The sequence below is a fragment of the Pantherophis guttatus genome, chromosome 1 (assembly GCF_059756535.1).
Source record: "Pantherophis guttatus breed Tessera chromosome 1, ASM5975653v1, whole genome shotgun sequence".
Taxonomy (NCBI): domain Eukaryota; kingdom Metazoa; phylum Chordata; class Lepidosauria; order Squamata; family Colubridae; genus Pantherophis; species Pantherophis guttatus.
In genome coordinates this window covers 288,150,869-288,170,932 of record NC_142063.1, presented here as the reverse complement: position 1 = coordinate 288,170,932, position 20,064 = coordinate 288,150,869, and the positions used below count along the sequence as shown (strand labels likewise).

The following is a 20,064-nucleotide window of genomic DNA, read 5'->3' as shown; positions in this document are numbered from 1 at the left end:
AGGCCAAAATCAATTAGGAAAAGCCTTGATAAGGTTTTCAAGTTAGGTTTGCATGTTTATTTTTATTACTTAAAAGATTCTGATTGAGCTGCTGTTAGCTATGACCACCTTTTGCCCATGGCTAACAGAACGAAATATTACCTGTTTAGTAAGCTGTTCTTCACAAAGCTTATACAGAACAAAGAATTTCTGAGCCAAAATGACATTGTCAATAAAGCCACAGCTTGCAAGTTTCACTCTCATGATGATCTGAAATGGAATCATACAGATTTAAGAAATTAATCAAAAGTAGGGGAAAAATGAAAATAGCCCAGGCTAAATGAGTATATGAGGCTTGGGGGATATAAAAGTGATGCCCTATAAATTTAAAATGATACTGCATGACAATATGGCACAGTAGTAGCAGTACCTGTCTGTCTGGAACCATCATTGCAACAGTTCTAAATTGAATTTTCAAGTTTTCTGGTAATTCTTGCCGCCCAGCATAGCCAGGATTCTATGAATAAAAGGAAACAGAAATAATTCAAAGCAGCGGGACTAATTCTGATTATATCAAACCATAGGTCATGTTAGCTATAGTGCTTCTTATTTCAAAGTCAGCATGGGGGCATGTCCTTGCCTTTCATGTAAAAGACTGTGGTCTACCTGAATTCACAGTGGAGGAGTGCAGTATATATTAGTTTATATGGATGCCAGCCTGAACTTCTTATAGTTTCCTGATTGTGAGGGAAGAAATAGCTATTTACTCTTGTCATATCCGGGAGCATTGTGCATGGATTCCTATAGTCCCAAGCTTTATTATAGTCACAAAAATGTTCTTGGAAAATAACAGTCTGAACATGTAGTTCCATGCACATGTTCTGTTTTTATGGGACTGAAGATAGAAATGCCCACCACCATTGGACTGTTATTCTATACATTTGAAAAGAATTCTCAGAGATATTCCCAACAGTCTTCTCTGTACAGAGAACTTTTTAGTACATGCAAACATCATGACTGATGGGCAATAAGTGGAAATCTGAGAGTAATTTTCATTTTCACATCTACTTAATGTAAACATTGCTGTCCTTTTGATTATAATTTTGCCTAAGCCTTAAAATTTCACATAGACATGGTTGCTGGCTATTTGGCAACAGCCACTCCCTCCATTAAATACAATTTCCCACTTCTAAACTTAAGTGCACGGAAGTACTTTCAGCACAAATTGTTAACTTGGTTACAATGCTGCAGCTTCGAATGATTTTCTGATCAGATTAGATTAAAATGTCAGATCCCAGATAAATTTGACTGCAATTCGGCTCTCTCATTCTGAATGAACAATTAATCAAGTGTTATTTTAAAAATTTAAACACAACATAATTAAATAATGATGGGGGAATGAAAATAATATTTAATAGACCCTGAACAGATATCATCTTGCCAGAAGATAAACATGCCCTCCCTGAGCCAAAGTATTAGATTTCAAAAACTTATCTACAGAGAAAATTCTTAAAACAGATACCATATGAACCTTATTTGATTAAATATTTGTATTTTATGGAAGTCTCTAGTTCTGTGGAGAAAGATCTAATGCTGGAAAAAGTGGAATGGAAGAGAACAAGGGAATGAGCAGCAGCCAGATGGTACATTCAATTACTGAGGCATTGGCAATAGGGACACTATTGGAAGATCTGAGGGACCAGGTCAGGAGCAGATCAACATGGAGAAAAATCTATCTATGTGGTCACTAAGAGTCAACAATGTCTTGATGGCATGAAATCAATCAGTTTTATTTGAGGAATAAAATGTGCAATAGCTATAAATTTAACAGCTTGTAAATATATTGCTAGGATAGGCAAAATACTGTATTTTTCTGAGTATAAGATGCACCGGAGTATAAGACACAGCTTAGTTTTTGGTGAGGAAAATAGGGAGAAAAAAAACTGCCTACCGGGTATTCATCTGACTAGCGTCCTTAGTCTGGTCAGCTTCAGCACATTAGTTTGCTGGTTTTGAGTGTGCGTGCTTTTTACCCCTGCTTGGGGATAAAAAACAGCTTCTAAAGCACAGCTGACAGGGAGCAACAATGAGAAAAGCAGGCAAAGCACTGAGATCGCTTCACTCGCTAGCACCTCGTTAGGGCTGAAAAAAAAGCTTCTAAAACACAGCTGAGAGTCGGAGGGAGCAGGCAAAGCGTGTGGAAGATTGCTAGGGCCTTGTTAGCTTCGAAATAGCTACATTCAGAGTAAAAGACGCACCCAGATTTTCAGCCTCTTTTTAGGGAATAAAAAGTGCATCTTATACTCTGAAAAATACGGTAATTAATGAAACGTGAATTTATCTTCAAGTAAGTTGTATAACAAATGTATGATTGATTTTCTCTCATCAATAATTAAAAAGAACCTCTACACTCTCATCACAATAAACTTACCATTGTCAGAAAAATTCCAAACTCAGGGTTTAAGTCCACTATATCTCCATCCGAAAATATGAACTGCTTTTTCCTTTCTTTTCTTGCTGTCAAAATGATGTAAATTTGTTGAGCTGCTACTGACAAGACGGGTAATTCAATTCTGTTAAATTCATCAAAACATCCCCAGGAGCCAGATTGTGCAAGACCTGAAATAGGAAATGATTTATTTTTAAACAGATTACAACTTTCCTGAAATTAATGTTTTCACATTCTTACCATATTGGGGCAACATCTCTTTTCCTCGAATCATACCCAGAAAGAAATATGAAGTGTCTGAACCTGGATATTATAATATCATAAAAAAGCAAATCATCTGGTACTGTCACCCATTAGTAAGGTAAATGTTGGATGCCATTCAATAGCGTTTGGAAGCAATACTACTAAATCAAGCATAATATTGCACAGGCAACGTATCACAAACATTGAAAAACATCTGAAAAAGATGTAAAGGGAAAGATCTATGATAAGATTCTCTATTAGCCCCATTCAGAGCTACAGTGACAAACCTTTCCCTCTTTTAGTTAGGCTGCTGACTTGTGAATAATCTGTTTCTGCATTTACAGTACAACTGTCCAGAGCAGACAGCATACATCGCTATGCAATGACTTCCATGCTAGCTGGAACCTAACGATATAGGATTACAGTTCACAGAGAAACAATTTGTGTAGAGCTAGATTGCATCTCTAGTAAAATTAGGAGAGATGAGAGATTACTTATCTCTCTGCCTCTGCTGGAGAGTGTTAACACTCAAAGATAATACTAGCTGAGGAATTTTGTTTGCAATCAAGCTAGTGTACACATTGAATTTGAATATCTAATCTTGTGTAATGGTATGTGGGAATAACCTTGGAAGATGGGAGGGGGGAAGAGATGCTGCCTCAGGAATGATAAATTAAGAGATGGCATAGGCTGCATACTGCATAATAGGCAGAGAAATTTCAGAAATAAACCTCCCTAATATACAGTATCAGGCTGTAAAAGAGCCATTGGGGAATTTCCAGTATCAGACTTTCAAGCTTCCGTTAATGAAGCTTTACAATAAAAGTAGAGTTACCATATTTTTTGGAGTATAAGACACACCGGAGTATAAGACGCACCTACCTTTTTTGGTGAGGAAAAGAAGAAAAAGAAATCTCCCTCTGCCTCTGAGTAATTTTGCCTCATTGCAGCAAACAGCAAATAGCCTGCTTTACTTTCATTTTCGTTTTCAGCATAGCTTGATTAGCACAAGGAAAAAAAAAAATCTGCTCCAGCAATTTACCTCTTTGCAGCAAGCAGCAAAGCCCTGCGCAAAACAGCTGAGAGCAAATCAGCTGAGAGTCGGGAGGCCGATCCAATCAACTTGTGCTAATTAGGCTGTGCTGAAGCTGAAAGGAACTGGTTTTTCTTGCTGTTTGCTTGCAAGGAGGTAACTGCTGCAAGGCAGAGGCCAAAGGGTGGGGGCCAGTGGATGGGCGGGGCTACATTCGGTGTATAAGATGCACCTAAATTTTCACCCCCTTTTGGGGGGGGGGAAAGGTGCATTTTATACTCCGAAAAATACGGTAGTTCATCTAGTCATGATTCCTGTCTGGTCTGTATGGAAAAGCTAACAACCTGCAATAATATTAATTCAAAATGATCATAGATTTTAAAGGTATTGACTCCTAGATAGATATATAGGTTGCAGACCAGGAATTTCTGATCATGGTACTGTGTCACTTAATCAGTAAACCTTTGCCTCTAATCTAATCTGAAATTCTTTTCTGTAGAGTCTACAGCTAAAATGACTTTTTAAAATGGTTGGTACTATAAAATTCTCTTTTATGCATGAAATATCAATTGTGGCAGTAGTGGTTTTCTACCGGTTCACCCTGGTTCGGGCAAACTGGTAGTGGCGGAGGCGGGAGGCTCCGCCCACCCGCCTGGATGTCATCACAGACGCTCTGTGCATGCGCAGGTTTTCCGCATGCGCAGAAGCGCCCCACGCATACACACGCTTCCGATTTTGAACAGGTAGTGAAGGTAAGTGGAACCCACTACTGAATTGTGGGCATTGTACATTTCTGAAGTTATTTCAATCATGATAATAACTAAAGTGTTAAAATTCTAATTATAAAAAAGATACTGCTTACAACTATAAAGTGCAGGATCATAATCTCCCAATAGATTTTAATTTTCTGTTGCATTCAGCTGTATCTTATTTAATATATATGATTACATTTCTCTAGGTCTTCCATGAAAACTATTTTTGATTCTGTATTTCTAGTTTAATCTGGTATTAACAACCCAATGTTATTTGACAATATTTACTCAAAAATAAATCCAACTTAACTTCAATTTCATTGCTGTCAGGAAAGAATTCTTCATTAAGCAAAACTTAGAAATGCAGAACCTTCCTTGTATAGAGTAACTTCAACCCATGATTATGGATATTACATTACAAATTCTCCAGGTTTTCCAGTACTTAGAAATGCCAAGGATTGAATCTGAGACTTCCTTTTTTCAAAGCATGTGCTCTACCAATATTTCTTTTCTTTTCTTTTTTCTTTTTCCCTTTCCTCTTCTCTCCTTTAGACAAGGCTTTAATTATTCTTCACCCTTAAAGGAGGCTCACTTAGTTTTCACCCAAAACCAACTTATGAAACATGAGCTACTGTAAGAAGTCTATGCTCATAGACTTATTAAAACTGCACACATAGGTTTAGCCAATGAAGATTATCATGCTTATGGCTTTGACTGAGATTGAGAAGATATAGGGAGAGACTGTGCAGTTTCAGTGCCAGAATCAGGAGATCAAAGACCCTCCATTACAGTAGCTTCACTATCTTTTGTGGTGAATACATCGTAATTCTTATATGTAGGGGAGAAGAAAGAAGTGAGAAGATACGGGGCAATATTTAGAATTGCGGGTGGTGTAAAAACGGAGCAAGTGACAAAATGTGTCTAGTGATGTTGCAGTGCAAATCCTGTGATTTATGAACTTGCTGATAATGTTGGAATGCAAATACAAGAAATAGATCATAACAATATTTATTATTTATTGTATCGTGATGATGCAATACAAATGTCAAGTTTCCATCACTTGAGTTTGTAGCACCTATTTAGGAAGCAATGCATTTAATTTGCATTCAAATATATTTAAAACAACTGAAAACTAGAAAAAGTTTGACACCCCTGACTTAACCCATCTAATAAGCCAAATCTTACCTTTGAAAATTCGTCCCAATCCTCTGAAATCCATTTGATCTGAACAATTAAATACTACTACGTATTTCCCCAGTGCTTTCCCCATGTCCTTGGTTGTTTCTGTTTTACCAGTCCCTGCAGGTCCCGCTGGGGCTCCTCCCATGTTCATTCCCAAAGCTTGAGCTAATGTAATATAACATCTGTAAAGATAAATTTAGCATATATTTGTACACACATATGATTCTTTAAAAATGTTGAGTTTACAAACCTTTTAACAAATAGAGTGAAAAAGTGGTAAAGTATAGAATTTAATGCAGTCCCTTCTTTAAATTAGTTAGAAGTTGCAGGGAGAAAATAGTGTGCTCCAGTTGGCAACACTAATACTCCATCAGACTTAAATATAAATAAATTATTCACACCTGTCTGTTAAAGGGGTAATGACGAGACGATCTGTGCATCCCAGAAATTCATTTTGATAAACAAAATCAACATCAGTAATAGACACCAATGTCTGATCAAGATCTTCCTTGAAATAGAATCTGCACTGCTTTAACCATTCAAAATCAGTCACTGATTTTATATGCATTTTAACCTTCAAAAGAGAAAAGGAGCCTGAATTATATAACTGCACAGAAACATTAGTTGCATGATGAATTTCAGGGATGGAACGATAAAATATTTGTTTAGTTAGTGCCCCTGCCAACTTACTCTGCAATTAATATTATCCCAAATTAACACGTTTAATGTTTGGATTTACTTGCTTTGTTATTTTGTTCTCTTTCTCACTTTTAAGTAGGAATGTTGCGGAACATTTGATATGCCCATTTTCCAGCCTTTCTTCTGAAGATGAGACCTCACTTACAGAAGTCCATCACTGAATTGCTTGCCAATTGCTACTAGACATTTCTGCAGAATTTCAGCTAAAATATGCAAATTCATTAATTTTGTCTTTAAATATTCAGAACTAGAATTGTGTGCATGGTGCAGATGGTGATGACCATCGCTGGAGGGTACAATTTCCCCACTCAATCCCCAGTGTTCAATCCCATCCTGATGCCCTGCACAGTTTCATGATTATAGAGCACTGGTAGTGGAGTGGTTAAAGTACAGTACAGGATCACCCCAACGATGCCCTTGAAGTGATGTCCTGGTGCCTGGAGGCCGTATGGATCTGGATGGGGAGGAACAGGCTCAGGCTCAACCCATCCAAGACCGAGTGGCTGTGGTTTCCGACGTCCCGATATAGTCAGTTGACGCCATCACTGACTATTGGGGGCAAATCATTGCCCCCCACGGAGAGGGCTCGCAACTTGGACATCCTCCTGGATTCACGGCTGTCTTTAGAAGAGCACTTGACGGCCGTGACTGGGAGGATTTTTCATCAGGTTCGCCTGATTCGCCAGTTGCGTCCCTTTCTGGATCGGGACTCGTTACGCACGGTCACTCATGCCCTCGTCACCTCCCGCCTGGACTATTGCAATGCTCTCTACATGGGGCTCCCCTTGAGGAGCACCCGGAGGCTCCAACTGGCGCAGAGTGCGGCCGCGCGGGTGGTAATGGGAGCGACATGGCGCTCCCATGTAACACCTGTCCTGCGCGAGCTGCACTGGCTCCCGGTGGTCTTCCGGGTGTGCTTCAAGGTTTTGGTTACCACCTTTAAAGCGCTCCATGGCTTAGGGCCTGGTTATTTACGGGACCACCTACTACCACCAATAGCCTCCCACCGGCCAGTACGCTCTCATAGAGAGGGACTCCTCCGCGTGCCGTCAGCCAAACAGTGTTGGCTGGCGACCCCTAGGGGGAGAGCCTTCTCTGTGGGGGCACCTACCGTCTGGAATGAGCTCCCCCCAGAGATACGGAGGATCCCAGATCTGCGCACCTTCCGCCGCGCTGTGAAGACCTTTTTATTCCATCAGGCGGGCTTGGCCTAATCTCTTCCCTTTTTTAAATATGTAAATTTTAATCTGTTTTTAAATTATTGTGGTGTTTTAATCTGTCTGGGCCAAAATGATTTAATTTGATTTTATCTGGTTTTTAAATTTTTTGTATCTATGTATTTTATTGTTTGGCTGTTCACTGCTCTGAGTCCTTCGGGAGTAGGGCGGTATACAAATCAAATAAACTAAACTAAACTAAACAGTATCGCAGGCAAACTATGCCCACAGTCTGGAGTTTGAACCCAATGGCCTCAAGATTGACTCAGCTTTCCATCCTTCTGAGGTCACTAAAATGAGGATCCAGATTTTTGGGGGCTATATGCTGACATTATAAGCCGCCCAGAGATTTCTGTAAATCACTATAGCAATACCAATAGTATTTAGGCTTATATACCACTTAAGTGCTATTGCTATACCCAAGAACAGTACCAGCGTAACATAATTTGAACAATTTTATATGTACATTAACATCTCAAGCATTAATATTTCCATATTACCAGGTCATCAAAGATATCACGCTGATGCACATGAATGGTGATAAGAGTTTCAAATTTCACTCGGTCAAACTTGGAAAGGTCATGAGTAGTTTGGCTAATAAGAGTATTTAGAATATCCAGAAATTTCTGATTGGTCACTGACATAATTTTCCGATCATCTTTTGCATTCGTTAATGCTTCTTCTGAATCATGGGTCCATAGCATCTGAATTCCCAGCAATCCTACCTATAATTTAAACAAATTATAAAATGTGTACAGGAATATTTATAGTTCATTTCAATGAATGATAAATACTTCAACAACTTCCCGTTTTAAATTCTAATTTAGGGTGATCAATTTGAACAGCTAATAAATTGGGCTTCATTATAGACTTTGCCTTTTATGCAGGGTGAACAATCAGAACGTCTTCAAAGATACTCAGAACAAAACCTGAACCTTCTTTTGCTTTATTGCCACAGAGATAACGAATAAGGAGCACTCTAAGGGAAAGGGTTTAGGAAGCAAGTGGGAAGCTTAATAAAGAGCTTCTGTGAGGTGGTTTCCATCTTTCATCAATGTAGGCAACATATGGTGAACAAACTCTAATTGGTTCTTATTTTATCTCCTCTGGATGTGAGGATAACCTAAAGAAAGAACTGTTGAGACATTTAGTGATTTCATCTTGTCTGAGAACCTCTGAAATTATGGGGACATGTGGGAACCTCCCATTTCTAAAACTGATGACTTGTATATATAATTAAAGCAGCCACCATGTCACATTGCATGATTACTGCACATAAGTATTTTTGTCTCTTCTTTCATCCCTTTTATCTTTTTTTCCCAAATTGTCACTGTTGCATATTCACTTTATACAAATCTAAAACAAGCTACTGTCTAAATCAATCAATAAAAGAGAGTCCAAATTTGCTCAATTAGCATTAAGCAGTTGTAATGTTCACACAAAAACAAATAGATCTGTACGCTATTAATTACTTGCTACATTTATTGTCACAAAAGGCAAAGTTACAGTTCACAAAATAATGTAAATTTTTCCAAGCTTTTTATTGATTATTGGCATACAAATTCAGCCTCTTTGCATGCTTGTGTTTGAACACCAACTGTTTTTCAAATTTCTCACCTGCGCTGGAAAATGATATAGGAAATTTAGCAGTTGATAGCCTGGATCGCTAATCTGATAAAATGCAGCCCGAATTACACAATGTAATGAAGACTGTTGCATTTTCAATAGATCCAGTAGCCAAAGCTCTACGGGTCCTTTTGCATTTACTGGGGTGTCCAACTGAAATAATATGTAACACATAACACATATGTAATACTACCTATATGACTTAGCATTATGTGCATATCAGATCATAACACATTCAACAAATATGGTTATTTTTATTCAACAAAATATAGTATTAAAAAATTCTGACCTGCTATTGAGTATGTATGCCACCACAGAGAAATATTAAGTACATAAAAGAAATTGAAAGCAAGAAGACTGCTTTTTTTTAATGACTATAAATTTCAATCTATTTGATTCTTTTCTGTTCTCATACTCTCCAGATGTCTTGCACTACGATTACCAGAATTCTTAGGGAACATTGTGAAAAATATAGAGTATACATGTCTGGAGGATATCACATTGAGGTGGATTTGCTTATTTCTTTCAAATAGCAGGAACGTCACAAGTCAATATAATTTATTGAAAAACTGCTATAGTTTTAAACATTAGATATGTATGTTGTCTAACAATGTCAGAGAATACTATCTTCTGCTCTTAGTTATGGATTACTAAAACAAGGTTATCTCAAAGCTTAATATTTATTAAAACAGTGTTTCTTAAAGTGAGGGCTCTGCAAAATCAAAGTTATCTGCTATCCTATGTTGAAAAATAATTCAATATTAAATTGTGAATTGTGGTATATTCAGCAATGAATGGATTAATTCAATTTTTAATACAGTAAACACAGATAAATATATCGTTCAAAGCTCTTTTGGGGTCCACCATAATTTTTAAAAGTTGAAGGGGTTTTGAAAGAAAATGTTTAAGAAACATTCCATTAAAGAACATGTTATAAAATTAATTAACATACAACAAATAACATAATAGAAACTATGAATACCACAGTTCTACTTCATACCATCTGAATGACAGTCATTAAAAGATAGTTAAATAACTTTAAAACATTAAATTCCACATTTTCAATAAAATTTAAATCATGCTTTGGCAAATTTGTGGTGGAAAGGAGATTATTTATAGCTAAGATAATTTAATAAGATTTTTTTTTTATATTGGTTTGTGCCAAGCAACATGAGTTTCTTTTTAATTCAGGAGAATTTTGGAGTATAAAATAACTATTTTTAAAATTAAAATTATACTAATTTAACAATGTAAAATGTTACAGGAATTTTTTCTCCTTCTCTTGATACAACTGTCATAATGCGATCATAATCCTTTGGGTGAAATTCCACTTCATTTATATTGTCGGATAAACCAGGGAGATGTGGCTAAAAGAAAAATAAGACCAATTACAACAATATAATTATCATTTAAATTAGCCATTCTTATAAATAAGATCACATGTTAGAGGAAAAAAATATAGAACTGAAGAATCGTAATATAAGTAGTTTGTTCTGATAACTATTCTGACATAATTCAATATTCATTGAGGAATTATAATATGATAAATAATTATCCATCCATATATATAAGTACAAATCTACATAACACTTGTAACCTACCTGAATAGTGTGAGAATCACTAGCCTGTCCAAGTATCTCCAGAAGGGCAGGATCAGAAATAAAAAAGAATCTAGGAAACAGCAATCTTTTTTTTTCCAAATACCTTTAGTAAGAAAAGAAGAATATTTCAGAAAAACAATCATTCTCCTCTTTTATGAATGTGTTTTATCAGCCAAGACTGATAAATGTACATACAAATATTTTGAGCTTTCAGCTGAATTTTTCAACTGTGTGAAGCTGCCACTGAACTCCAAGAGCAATGTTCTTCTTGTTTTCCCTATTCAAATTTCTTTATTGCATTTTTCCTGTAATCCTCATGTCACTTTCTTTTTTCAATTGGATGTAATACAATTGGATGTCTGCTTCATTTTGCTTCAGCATCTTCAAACACAATTTGCACCAGAAAATCAAACACAACTTAAAAATGAAGTGCAAATGAGGGGAACCCTGAGTTTGGTGCTATAAATCTAGTGCTATTTTATTCTTTTTGCTCCCTTTAAATATTACCAGTGAATTGAATATGCAAAACTTTTACTTCCAAGAGATAAATGTAACAATGCTATTTTATTTTGCAACTACTCTTAATTACTTTTTGAACATTTAAAAAAATGAAAAGAAATATCCAAGATTAGAGAAATTACATCCACAAATCTAAATCCATAAATTTACAATTAGCTATGCATGCTACATATTAATCTAAAATGTTAAAATTCTCTCTTTAAATAACAATATTCTTAAAATTCTCTTCTAAAAATGTAATCCAGAATGTTGCTAGAATAAGAGGCAGATTAATAAAATAAAAATGCAGTGTTAAATTACGGTAATAAAACATTACTTTATCTCAAGCCACCTTTTTTGCAGCGTTGAAAAAGTTATTAGTAATTTTTTTACCCTGTAAGTGACTTCTGGCATACTTCCAATTGTTCATGTAAATGGGGTAAAAGTTGTCCCATAGTTTCATCTCCAACACAACAGCTAACTACATTGGGATTTTCATGTGCTCGCTGCATTATTTTTATCCATGATTTATCAATGTTTTGAAAACGTTTTGCTTCCTAAATAGAATAAATCCATATACACTTGAATGAGACTCAGAGGTCATTCTTAAGTCCAGGCTAGATACATTTACACTTAAATATTTGCACAGTTCAGCAGTAGCTGATTTACCTACTGATTTACCTGTGGTAACTGCTTGGCGATATCCCCACCTACAAAAACAGCTTCAAGGTAAACCCAGAGGTTTTGTACAATCAACCATTCTTCAATTATATCACTGGAGGTGCTGAGTTTGAACACCCAGTTTTGAATATCTTTTTTAAATGGTGCATTGTATCTAAAAAGAGGAGGCAAAGAATAATTTCAGGATTTATGTTTCTCAATTAATAATTGTTTTAGCCTCTGACAGTAAGGGAGAAATATGAAATCTGCACAAAAGAGAACAAGAGAGAAGGGCAGTGCATTCTTAATAATACATAAACAAATAATTGGCCCTAAAGCTAACAGTATTAATGATGAAATCCCATCTATCAGTGGTGAAATGTAAAATTTGTTACTACCAGTTCTGTGGGCATGGCTTGGTGGGGGGTGGGGGTGGTAATGTGACTGGTTGGGCGTAGCCAACTTTTTTTTTTTTTTACTTTTAAAAGCATTTTTCCTACAACTTTAAGAGACGATCAGGCACCTCAGCTGGAATTGCCAGAGGCTTTTAAAGACATTTTTTTCCCTACAACCTCTTTGGCTGAAGAAGTTGCAGAAAAAAGTGCTTTTAGAAGCCTCTGACGATCCCAGTTGAGCCACGCGATCATCAGAGGCTTGTTTTTTTTCCTTTTAAAAGCGTTTTTTCGGCTGAACAGGTTGTAGAAAAAATGCTTTTAAATGAAAAAAAAAGCCTCTGATGATCACGTGACTCAGCTGGGCATGGGGGGGGCAGGGATTTTTGCTACCAGTTCTCCGAACCACCCGCTGCAATCACTACCAGATCGGGTAATCTGGTCCGAACCGGGAGCATTTCATCCCTGCCACCTATGGAGATTCTCAGTCATCCAGGTCATGGTTGTCCCAAAGGTAGGTTTTTTTTTTCTGAAGATGAAAAGCAAAATGTCTTCAAGTAAAAACAAAGTCCAGTTGCCTTTTGAAAAAGCACCTTTGTGGTGATGAAATCCCATGATAAGCAATTTGTCCATTGCTTATAATATAGAATGGAAAGTAGAATGCTCCAGAAAGCACAGCTTCATTCATTTGGTTGAAAATGTCTAGCTGTTGTGAACTTCTTTTGTCTTCACATATGTAGAGCTGTTGCCAAAATGGAAGGGAGAACATGGTATTGGAAGCAGACCAATTGTATTATATAACAGAGGAAGCAGTGATTGTTTCCTCAGACAGCTATGCAGCAGTAGGCAACTCTGAAATCCAAAGACATCATCACCCTGGCAAATGAAGGACAAGCTGTTCTTTACAGTTACTGTGTAGATTTTATGTGTTACAAAGTTGTTCATTTCACACAGACCAAATTGGCTGAATGCCATGACCCTTTTTTTCCCAGCACTGTAAAATAATATGAGTAAAAGCTATGGCAATCTTTCCTTTGTGTCAGGCATGCATTTGAGAGTTCCCATGTAGACTGCGAATTTCATCTCTGCTATAAGGAACAATCGGATGATTAAAACTTAATAGAAGCAAAAAAATCAAAACCTATGCCATCATAGTCAAAACCAAGGAACAATAGTTAGAACACTTGGTGATCAGTTTTCATCGTTTCATGGCAATAAAAGACTTTCTGGAAAAATCCTTTGGTTATGGCAGGGATCTTTCCACAAAATGCTTCTGTTAATACAATTCAACTAAAGAACTCTGAAGTACACAAATACAAAACTATTTTAGTATAATACTGTTAGTAGGATGCATAATGTCAAATAACTTCTGCTCTATAATAGTCATAGCTAGAATGGGAGAAATAAATGAAACTTGGGGGTTGCCAGGCCTTTAATAGTCAGAAATGCTGTTATCTAAGGAATACAGCTTCATATTCCATCTTCTGTTACTTTTCATCTAACCAAAGTACTGAAGTTTGCAGATGATACATCAGCCATTGGTCTCATTTGAGATGGTGATGAATCTGCATACAGACCAGAGGTTACTGTGTTCTACTAACAACTCCAAATGAAAAGCTGTCAACATCGCTTTCCTTAGAAAACTGCTATCCTTAGCATTAGTGTTTGGCCATGACTCCAAGTAGACCTAACCTAACCCTAGATTCATTTTCATTCAAATGGGATTTTCCCATGTATTTTACTGTGATCAACAAATAACTCTGAATGAAAAGCTGTCAATGTCACATTCCTTAGAAAACTAATAATAATCTATCCCTAGCATTAAGATTTTGGCCATGACTTCAAGTAGACCTAACCTAACCCTAACCCTAGATTCATTTTCATTGGAATTGGGATTTTTCCATGTATTTTACTGTTGTCCACAAACAACTCTGAACGAAAAGATGTCAATGTTTAATAAACCTCTAAGAATCTATCCATAGCATTAGTTTTTGGGCATGTCTCCAAGTAAACCTAATCCAAACCCTAACCCTATTCCTTGATTCATTTTCTTTGGCAATGGGATTTTCCCATGTATTTTACTGTTGTCCACAATGAACTCCAAACAATGTCTCTTTCTTTAGAAAACCACCAAAAATCTATTCACAGAGTTAGTTTTTGGGCATGACTCCAAATAGACCTAACCCTAACCATAGATTTATTTTCATTAGGAATGGGGTTTTCTGCTGTATTTTACTGATGTCCACAAACAAATCCGAACGAAAATATGTCAATGTTGGTTTCTTTAATAAGCCTTTAGGAATTTATCCATAGCATTAATTTTGGCCATGTCTCCAAATAAACCTAACCCTGATCTTAACCTTAGATGCAAAGATAATATGATAATATTATCTATAATGTTTCTTATTATATAAAAATAATATTCTTTTCCATTCCATTCTAATCACTTCCTCCATACATATTTTCACCAGCTTGATCACATGCTGTCTTTTATATCTCTCATCAGAGAAACTGGGAAAAGTTGCAGAGTTGCCTTGCCCAGCTAACTACATCACAGAATTATAGAGGGGTATATTTGTAATATAGCTCTGATACAGTATCAACACTAATTAAAAAGTACAAATTTGCCTGAATGCAAGGGTTGTTTTGCTAGATGTTATCCTTTGCTTTACAAAACCTCACGCAGCAACACACTCTGACAGTGTCTTTGTTAGATTGGAGAGGCACGTGCCTTTGGTAACTCTGCAGTAATTTCTGTCAGTTTTGATGGCACCTGAGCATCTGTTTGCAAAGATGCAAGATTAAATCCAGCCTCCCTTTCCTCATTTTCTAAACAAATAATCAGTATGGCTAATGTCGACTGTGCCAGCCTTCCTATCTTGTAAACAAGAGGCAGTTCTTCAATAATGAAAACATATCAGTAGAAATGATTAAAATTTTCATGATTACCTGTTACTCAGCAGAGAACCCAGGACCATTAAGCTGTCCTCCATCATTGTGATAATTTCAGAAGATTCGGTTCCCTTGAGAAGGAGTTCTCCTCGTCCTTTGAATGCTGAAAAGCTCAAGACTTGATATGCCCAGCTTTCCACTACTTGCGCCAGCTTAGCTTCAATATCCTTCTCTTTAATAGCAGATATACAGATGTCCTGTCCCGAAAAGATATACCCTTAAATTATGCAAAACACGAGTGCATATATCTTTAAAGCAATTTATAAACACATGGCAAAAAACTAAACCTTGTTTCATGAAAATACGTCATGCTGTGACAGAAGAAGCACCATCTTTAACTGGAGGAAAATATCAATTAACTAAAGAGGTATCCCTAGGAAAATAATCACTTGCTTATATAGGCCAATGAAAACACCAAGAAGCACTTGGGGATGGGGGAGAAGCTAACATTCCATATTCACTCCATTCTCTGCTTGACACCTGGTAACCTCAGGTCAATAAAAACAAGAAAAGCCAATAAAAGGAAGGATGCTGAAGCCATAAATTGAGTTTGTACACTTCAGACAACCTGATCTCTAGAAAGTGAAGGTCAATTGTAAAAAAAAAAAAAAAATACTACACAGACATTCCTGAGGTGAAGAGGATCATTTTACCTATATCACTATATAGAGTTACTCTGAGAATAAAATGTGTAGTACCTAAATTTGACAAATAAGTAATAAACTTTCTCAGGAATGTATAAGATCCTTGACATATGGGTAGTTTACAACTGAGGAGTAAAAGTGGTGATATCTTCATGTTAATCCAAGTATGCAGTCTTATGTTATTGTTTTAGACTGCTTTAAAAAGTAATATATTTCTATTTTAGTAAAAAGAAAAATACTTTACTAAACTTTACTATACCTGTAGAATAATTTAAGAAAACATACTGTGCATTAAAATTTCAAGTCTAATCAAGGCGAATTTTGTGATTTACCTCAGAAACTCTTAACTATGTCTGGTAAAGTATTAATTGACTGCTTAATGAAACCAAAACCATAGAAGAGAATTTTTGAATATCAAGCAATCATTCAAATGTGGTGTTTTTAATGACAAATATGACAATTTCTAAATACTTATTTTTAATGTGTCAATTTAAAGAATATTTACATGCTGTCTATTAGTCCCACAAAGTGGTTTACAGTAGGAACAATGTTAATTGTGATATATCTCTTATACTTTGAGCAATCAGACTTTGGTTGATGGGACTGGATGTCATGTTGTCTGTTATGTATTTTCTATCAAAATATTTTGTTTTTATTTTTTGTGCCTTTGAATCATTGTTGACCCACGGCAACTACCTGGTCTAGTTTGTGTAGTTTTCTTGGCAAGATTTCATTAGTGATTGCCATTGCCTGCTTTCTAGGGCTGAGAGAGAGAGAGACTGGCTCAGTTGGTTTTGTAGCTAAGGCAAGACTAGAATTCACCTCTCCTGGGTTCTAGTCTGGTGCCTTAGCTACTACAACAAACTGGCTGTCCTATCAAGTATTAGGGGATTTGAGGCATTTTATTATTTATCAAACTGAAGTACCACTCATCCCACTAAGTAATTTTGACTTATCAATAGCCTTTGAGTTGAAAATATTGTTATAAACAAATGTAACAATGTTTAAAAAAGTAGAAATGATGAGCATATAACATGGAAATTTGCACAAAACATGCACGTAGAAAAACTTGACATGTTGATATAGTTAAGTTCTTAGGAGAACTTAAAGCATTAACATTACACCCTAAAATATGGGCTTCATTGAGGCAGGAAGTGAGTTTCAAGAAAATCCTTCTGCTCAACATTTTTGCCTTCATTTTTTGCCTTTTTTGTTGTACTAACAATAGTGACAGTTTTACTTCCTGTTGTTATTGAAGTCTTTTTTGCATTAAGCTCAATCATTTGGATATTATAATAATGTAAGATACAATATCAACAGTTCCAGTGACTCACAGCAAAAGTGCAAAAAAACAAGACCATTCTATCTGACAGTCCCATTCATTCTATCAGTACAGGAAAATATTATGCTTAAAAAATATGTCATTTTATGAGTTCACATGTTTTTGGTAGGACAAATCAATCACTGGGTTCAAATATTAAAATATATAATGTATAAGGACACTTATAAATGTTTAAATGGAAAAAATCTCCATTATAACTTATTTCCTATTAGGATAATGCACAAGTATATTATGTATTATTCTACTCCTCCTATACACACTCAGAAATTTTTGAGTTTAGTGTATGTTTGTGTGTGTCTCTCTCTCTCTGTGTGTGTGTCTCTGTCTCTGTCTCTGTCTCTCTCTGTCTCTCTGTCTCTGTCTCTGTCTCTCTCTCTCTCTCTGTGTATTTATTTATAAATTTTGTTTGCTGCCCATCTTATATCCAATAACTCTGAGCAGCTTACAACATAAAAATGCTGAAAAATATTAAAATCACCCATTGTAAAAAAAAACCCAGCAGATAAAAGCATTAACAGTATGTTTCCTGATGTGAAATATAAAATGCAGCAATAGGAAAGGCTACCTCAATATCATCCTTATGCTTGAGAAGTGGTGCTTCCATGATATTCCGAAGGCAAAAGGAATCAGATTCCACATCAAATGGGTGCCCAGTTGTTTCAGAAATCCGGTTCCAGTGTCTAAGTTTCATAGCCTTGTTGGTCATCATTTCCAGCAGTGGACAAGACTCACTGAAATCATCTATTCGTTTTTTAAGATCTAAATATGCTTGCCAGTCTTTAAGCCCTTTAGGTAGCTTACGGCATCTTTCATTGGAAAAAAAAGTAATAAAAATACTATTCTAAAAGAAAAAAGGAAGAATGAAGAGAAAAGCGGGGCAACTATCTGAACAAAAATGAAATCCCGTATGAAATAATCTAAAAGCACTCCTTAAAAATTACAGCTTTGTGCATTGCCTCTTAAAGGAGGGCAGATTTAGCCTACACAAATGTATACAGCAACAACAGCTGTCACTATCTCAGTGACTGCATGCTACTCTTCCTTTTCAAATAGGCAATTTCCCTCAATTTGAACTATATGTTGCTTTATTTAGAGAACCTCAGAAGGGATTCCATGAGTGGTTCCAATGTTAGCCTTTGACATGAATAAATCTATTGTGGGATAGGATATAGAATTATCAGAAAATAGTGTTAAAGTTAAAGAAGTTGAGTACAGATGTTTATATAGGAAGCAATCTCACCTGTTTTGAAACTCCAAAAGTTCAGCATTGATTTTTTCAATATCAACATCTCCCCAAAGAATTTCATAATAGCCACTTATATTGTTCATCACGGTATCATACAAACCATATAATTTCTGAAGCAAACTCAACTCTTTCCTGTAGGAGAAAAAGGGACAAGATTAATTATAGTAAAATTATTATGATAGCATTCTTTCTGCTTATACCACAATGTGATTAGAAAAGTATAGGCAATTCGGAAATTGTAATCTTAGGAAGTGTGGCATAAAAGTCTAAATAATAAATCATTACTGATTCAAATTCAGGATTTTGTAGATGTGCTTAACTAAATTTCTGGACACATTTCATAGCATAAGAAGATTTTGAGAGGGGTTAGGTTGAGACATGCTAAAACCCTAGTAGAGCATCATGGCTGAATAAGGATCTGAACTGAGGTTTAGTCAATGCCCTGTGATAAAACTAAAATCTTCCCTTTTATGACCTTGTAGTCTCTATTATTTTATACTTTTATAATGATTGTTCTTAATATACTTTTCTGGTTTGTTTGTTTGTTTGTTATACACTGCCCAGAGACACTCCTTGTGAGATAGGAGGCCATATAAATTTGATAAGTAAATTGTTCTTGATTTCCCCAAAACACAATAAGTTATTCTAGCTGGCATTCATATCAACTACATCTGAGATCACAAACCTGGAGAACTCAGACTACATGCTACTGAGATTCTAGTGGAAAGAAGGAAGGAAGGAAGGAAGGAAGGAAGGAAGGAAGGAAGGAAGGAAGGAAGGAAGGAAGGAAGGAAGGAAGGGAGAATATGCTATATATCAAAGAGAAGCATAGGGAAAGATAAAAGCCCACTTCACAGAACATAAACCTATCTCAATCTTTCAATTTGACTTTATTTCTAGCATTTCGGATGGAATTCCAGTTAAGTAATAGTTCTCTATAGCCTATTTTTACTATTCCAAAAAAAGGGAATGTTGGAAAAATTTGAATAAAAAAGCTTTAGACTCTTGCTGTCCATCCTATTATGAGAGGTTATGCCTATGCACATGGAGCTGGTGTAATGGACTAAAATGAAGTGGCAGTTTCCCAGGAAGGAGGAAGATGAGACAAGAGGCAGCACAGTTCAGAGCTGAAGGAGAAAGAGGAAGAGGTAGCCACTCCCTAGAATCTGCAAAGGTTTATCCAATACGGTAAGAGTAATAAGGGCAAGATTCTGTCCATTGTATATAAGCATATAAAGAACTCCAACTGGATTGTTCTACATTGTTCTTGGCCAAGTCTGACATCTATCTGTCCATTATCAAAGAGCCTTGGTAGTACAGTGGTCTAAGGCACCCTGTTATTAAGATGGTTATTAAGACCAGCTGCCTGCAATTACTGCAGGTTCGAATCTCGCCAAGGCTCAAGGTTGACTCAGCCTTCCATCCTTTCTAAGGTAGGTAAATTGAGGACCCAGTTGTGGGGGCAATAAGCTGACTTTGTATAAATATACAAAAGAATGAAAGCTATTGCTTAGTGCATTGTAAGCCGCCCTGAGTCTCCGGAGAAGGG

The 20,064-nt window shown here is 36.2% G+C and overlaps 1 protein-coding gene across 1 annotated transcript in view; it reads right to left on the bottom strand.

The window, feature by feature from the left end:
- DNAH8 (dynein axonemal heavy chain 8) overlaps window positions 1–20,064 on the bottom strand; it is a 133,090-nt gene that overhangs the window by 66,895 nt on the left and 46,131 nt on the right. Inside the window, exons 34-47 of the mRNA XM_034428025.2 lie at window positions 18,510–18,647; window positions 17,835–18,075; window positions 15,281–15,480; window positions 11,961–12,114; window positions 11,673–11,836; window positions 10,782–10,884; window positions 10,443–10,547; window positions 9,172–9,333; window positions 8,055–8,279; window positions 6,040–6,212; window positions 5,642–5,820; window positions 2,411–2,598; window positions 410–496; window positions 142–249 (exon numbers count right to left, since the gene is read on the bottom strand). Coding sequence (XP_034283916.2) covers window positions 142–249; window positions 410–496; window positions 2,411–2,598; window positions 5,642–5,820; window positions 6,040–6,212; window positions 8,055–8,279; window positions 9,172–9,333; window positions 10,443–10,547; window positions 10,782–10,884; window positions 11,673–11,836; window positions 11,961–12,114; window positions 15,281–15,480; window positions 17,835–18,075; window positions 18,510–18,647 — 2,227 coding nt within the window. The remainder of the gene's footprint in view (window positions 1–141; window positions 250–409; window positions 497–2,410; window positions 2,599–5,641; window positions 5,821–6,039; window positions 6,213–8,054; window positions 8,280–9,171; window positions 9,334–10,442; window positions 10,548–10,781; window positions 10,885–11,672; window positions 11,837–11,960; window positions 12,115–15,280; window positions 15,481–17,834; window positions 18,076–18,509; window positions 18,648–20,064) is intronic.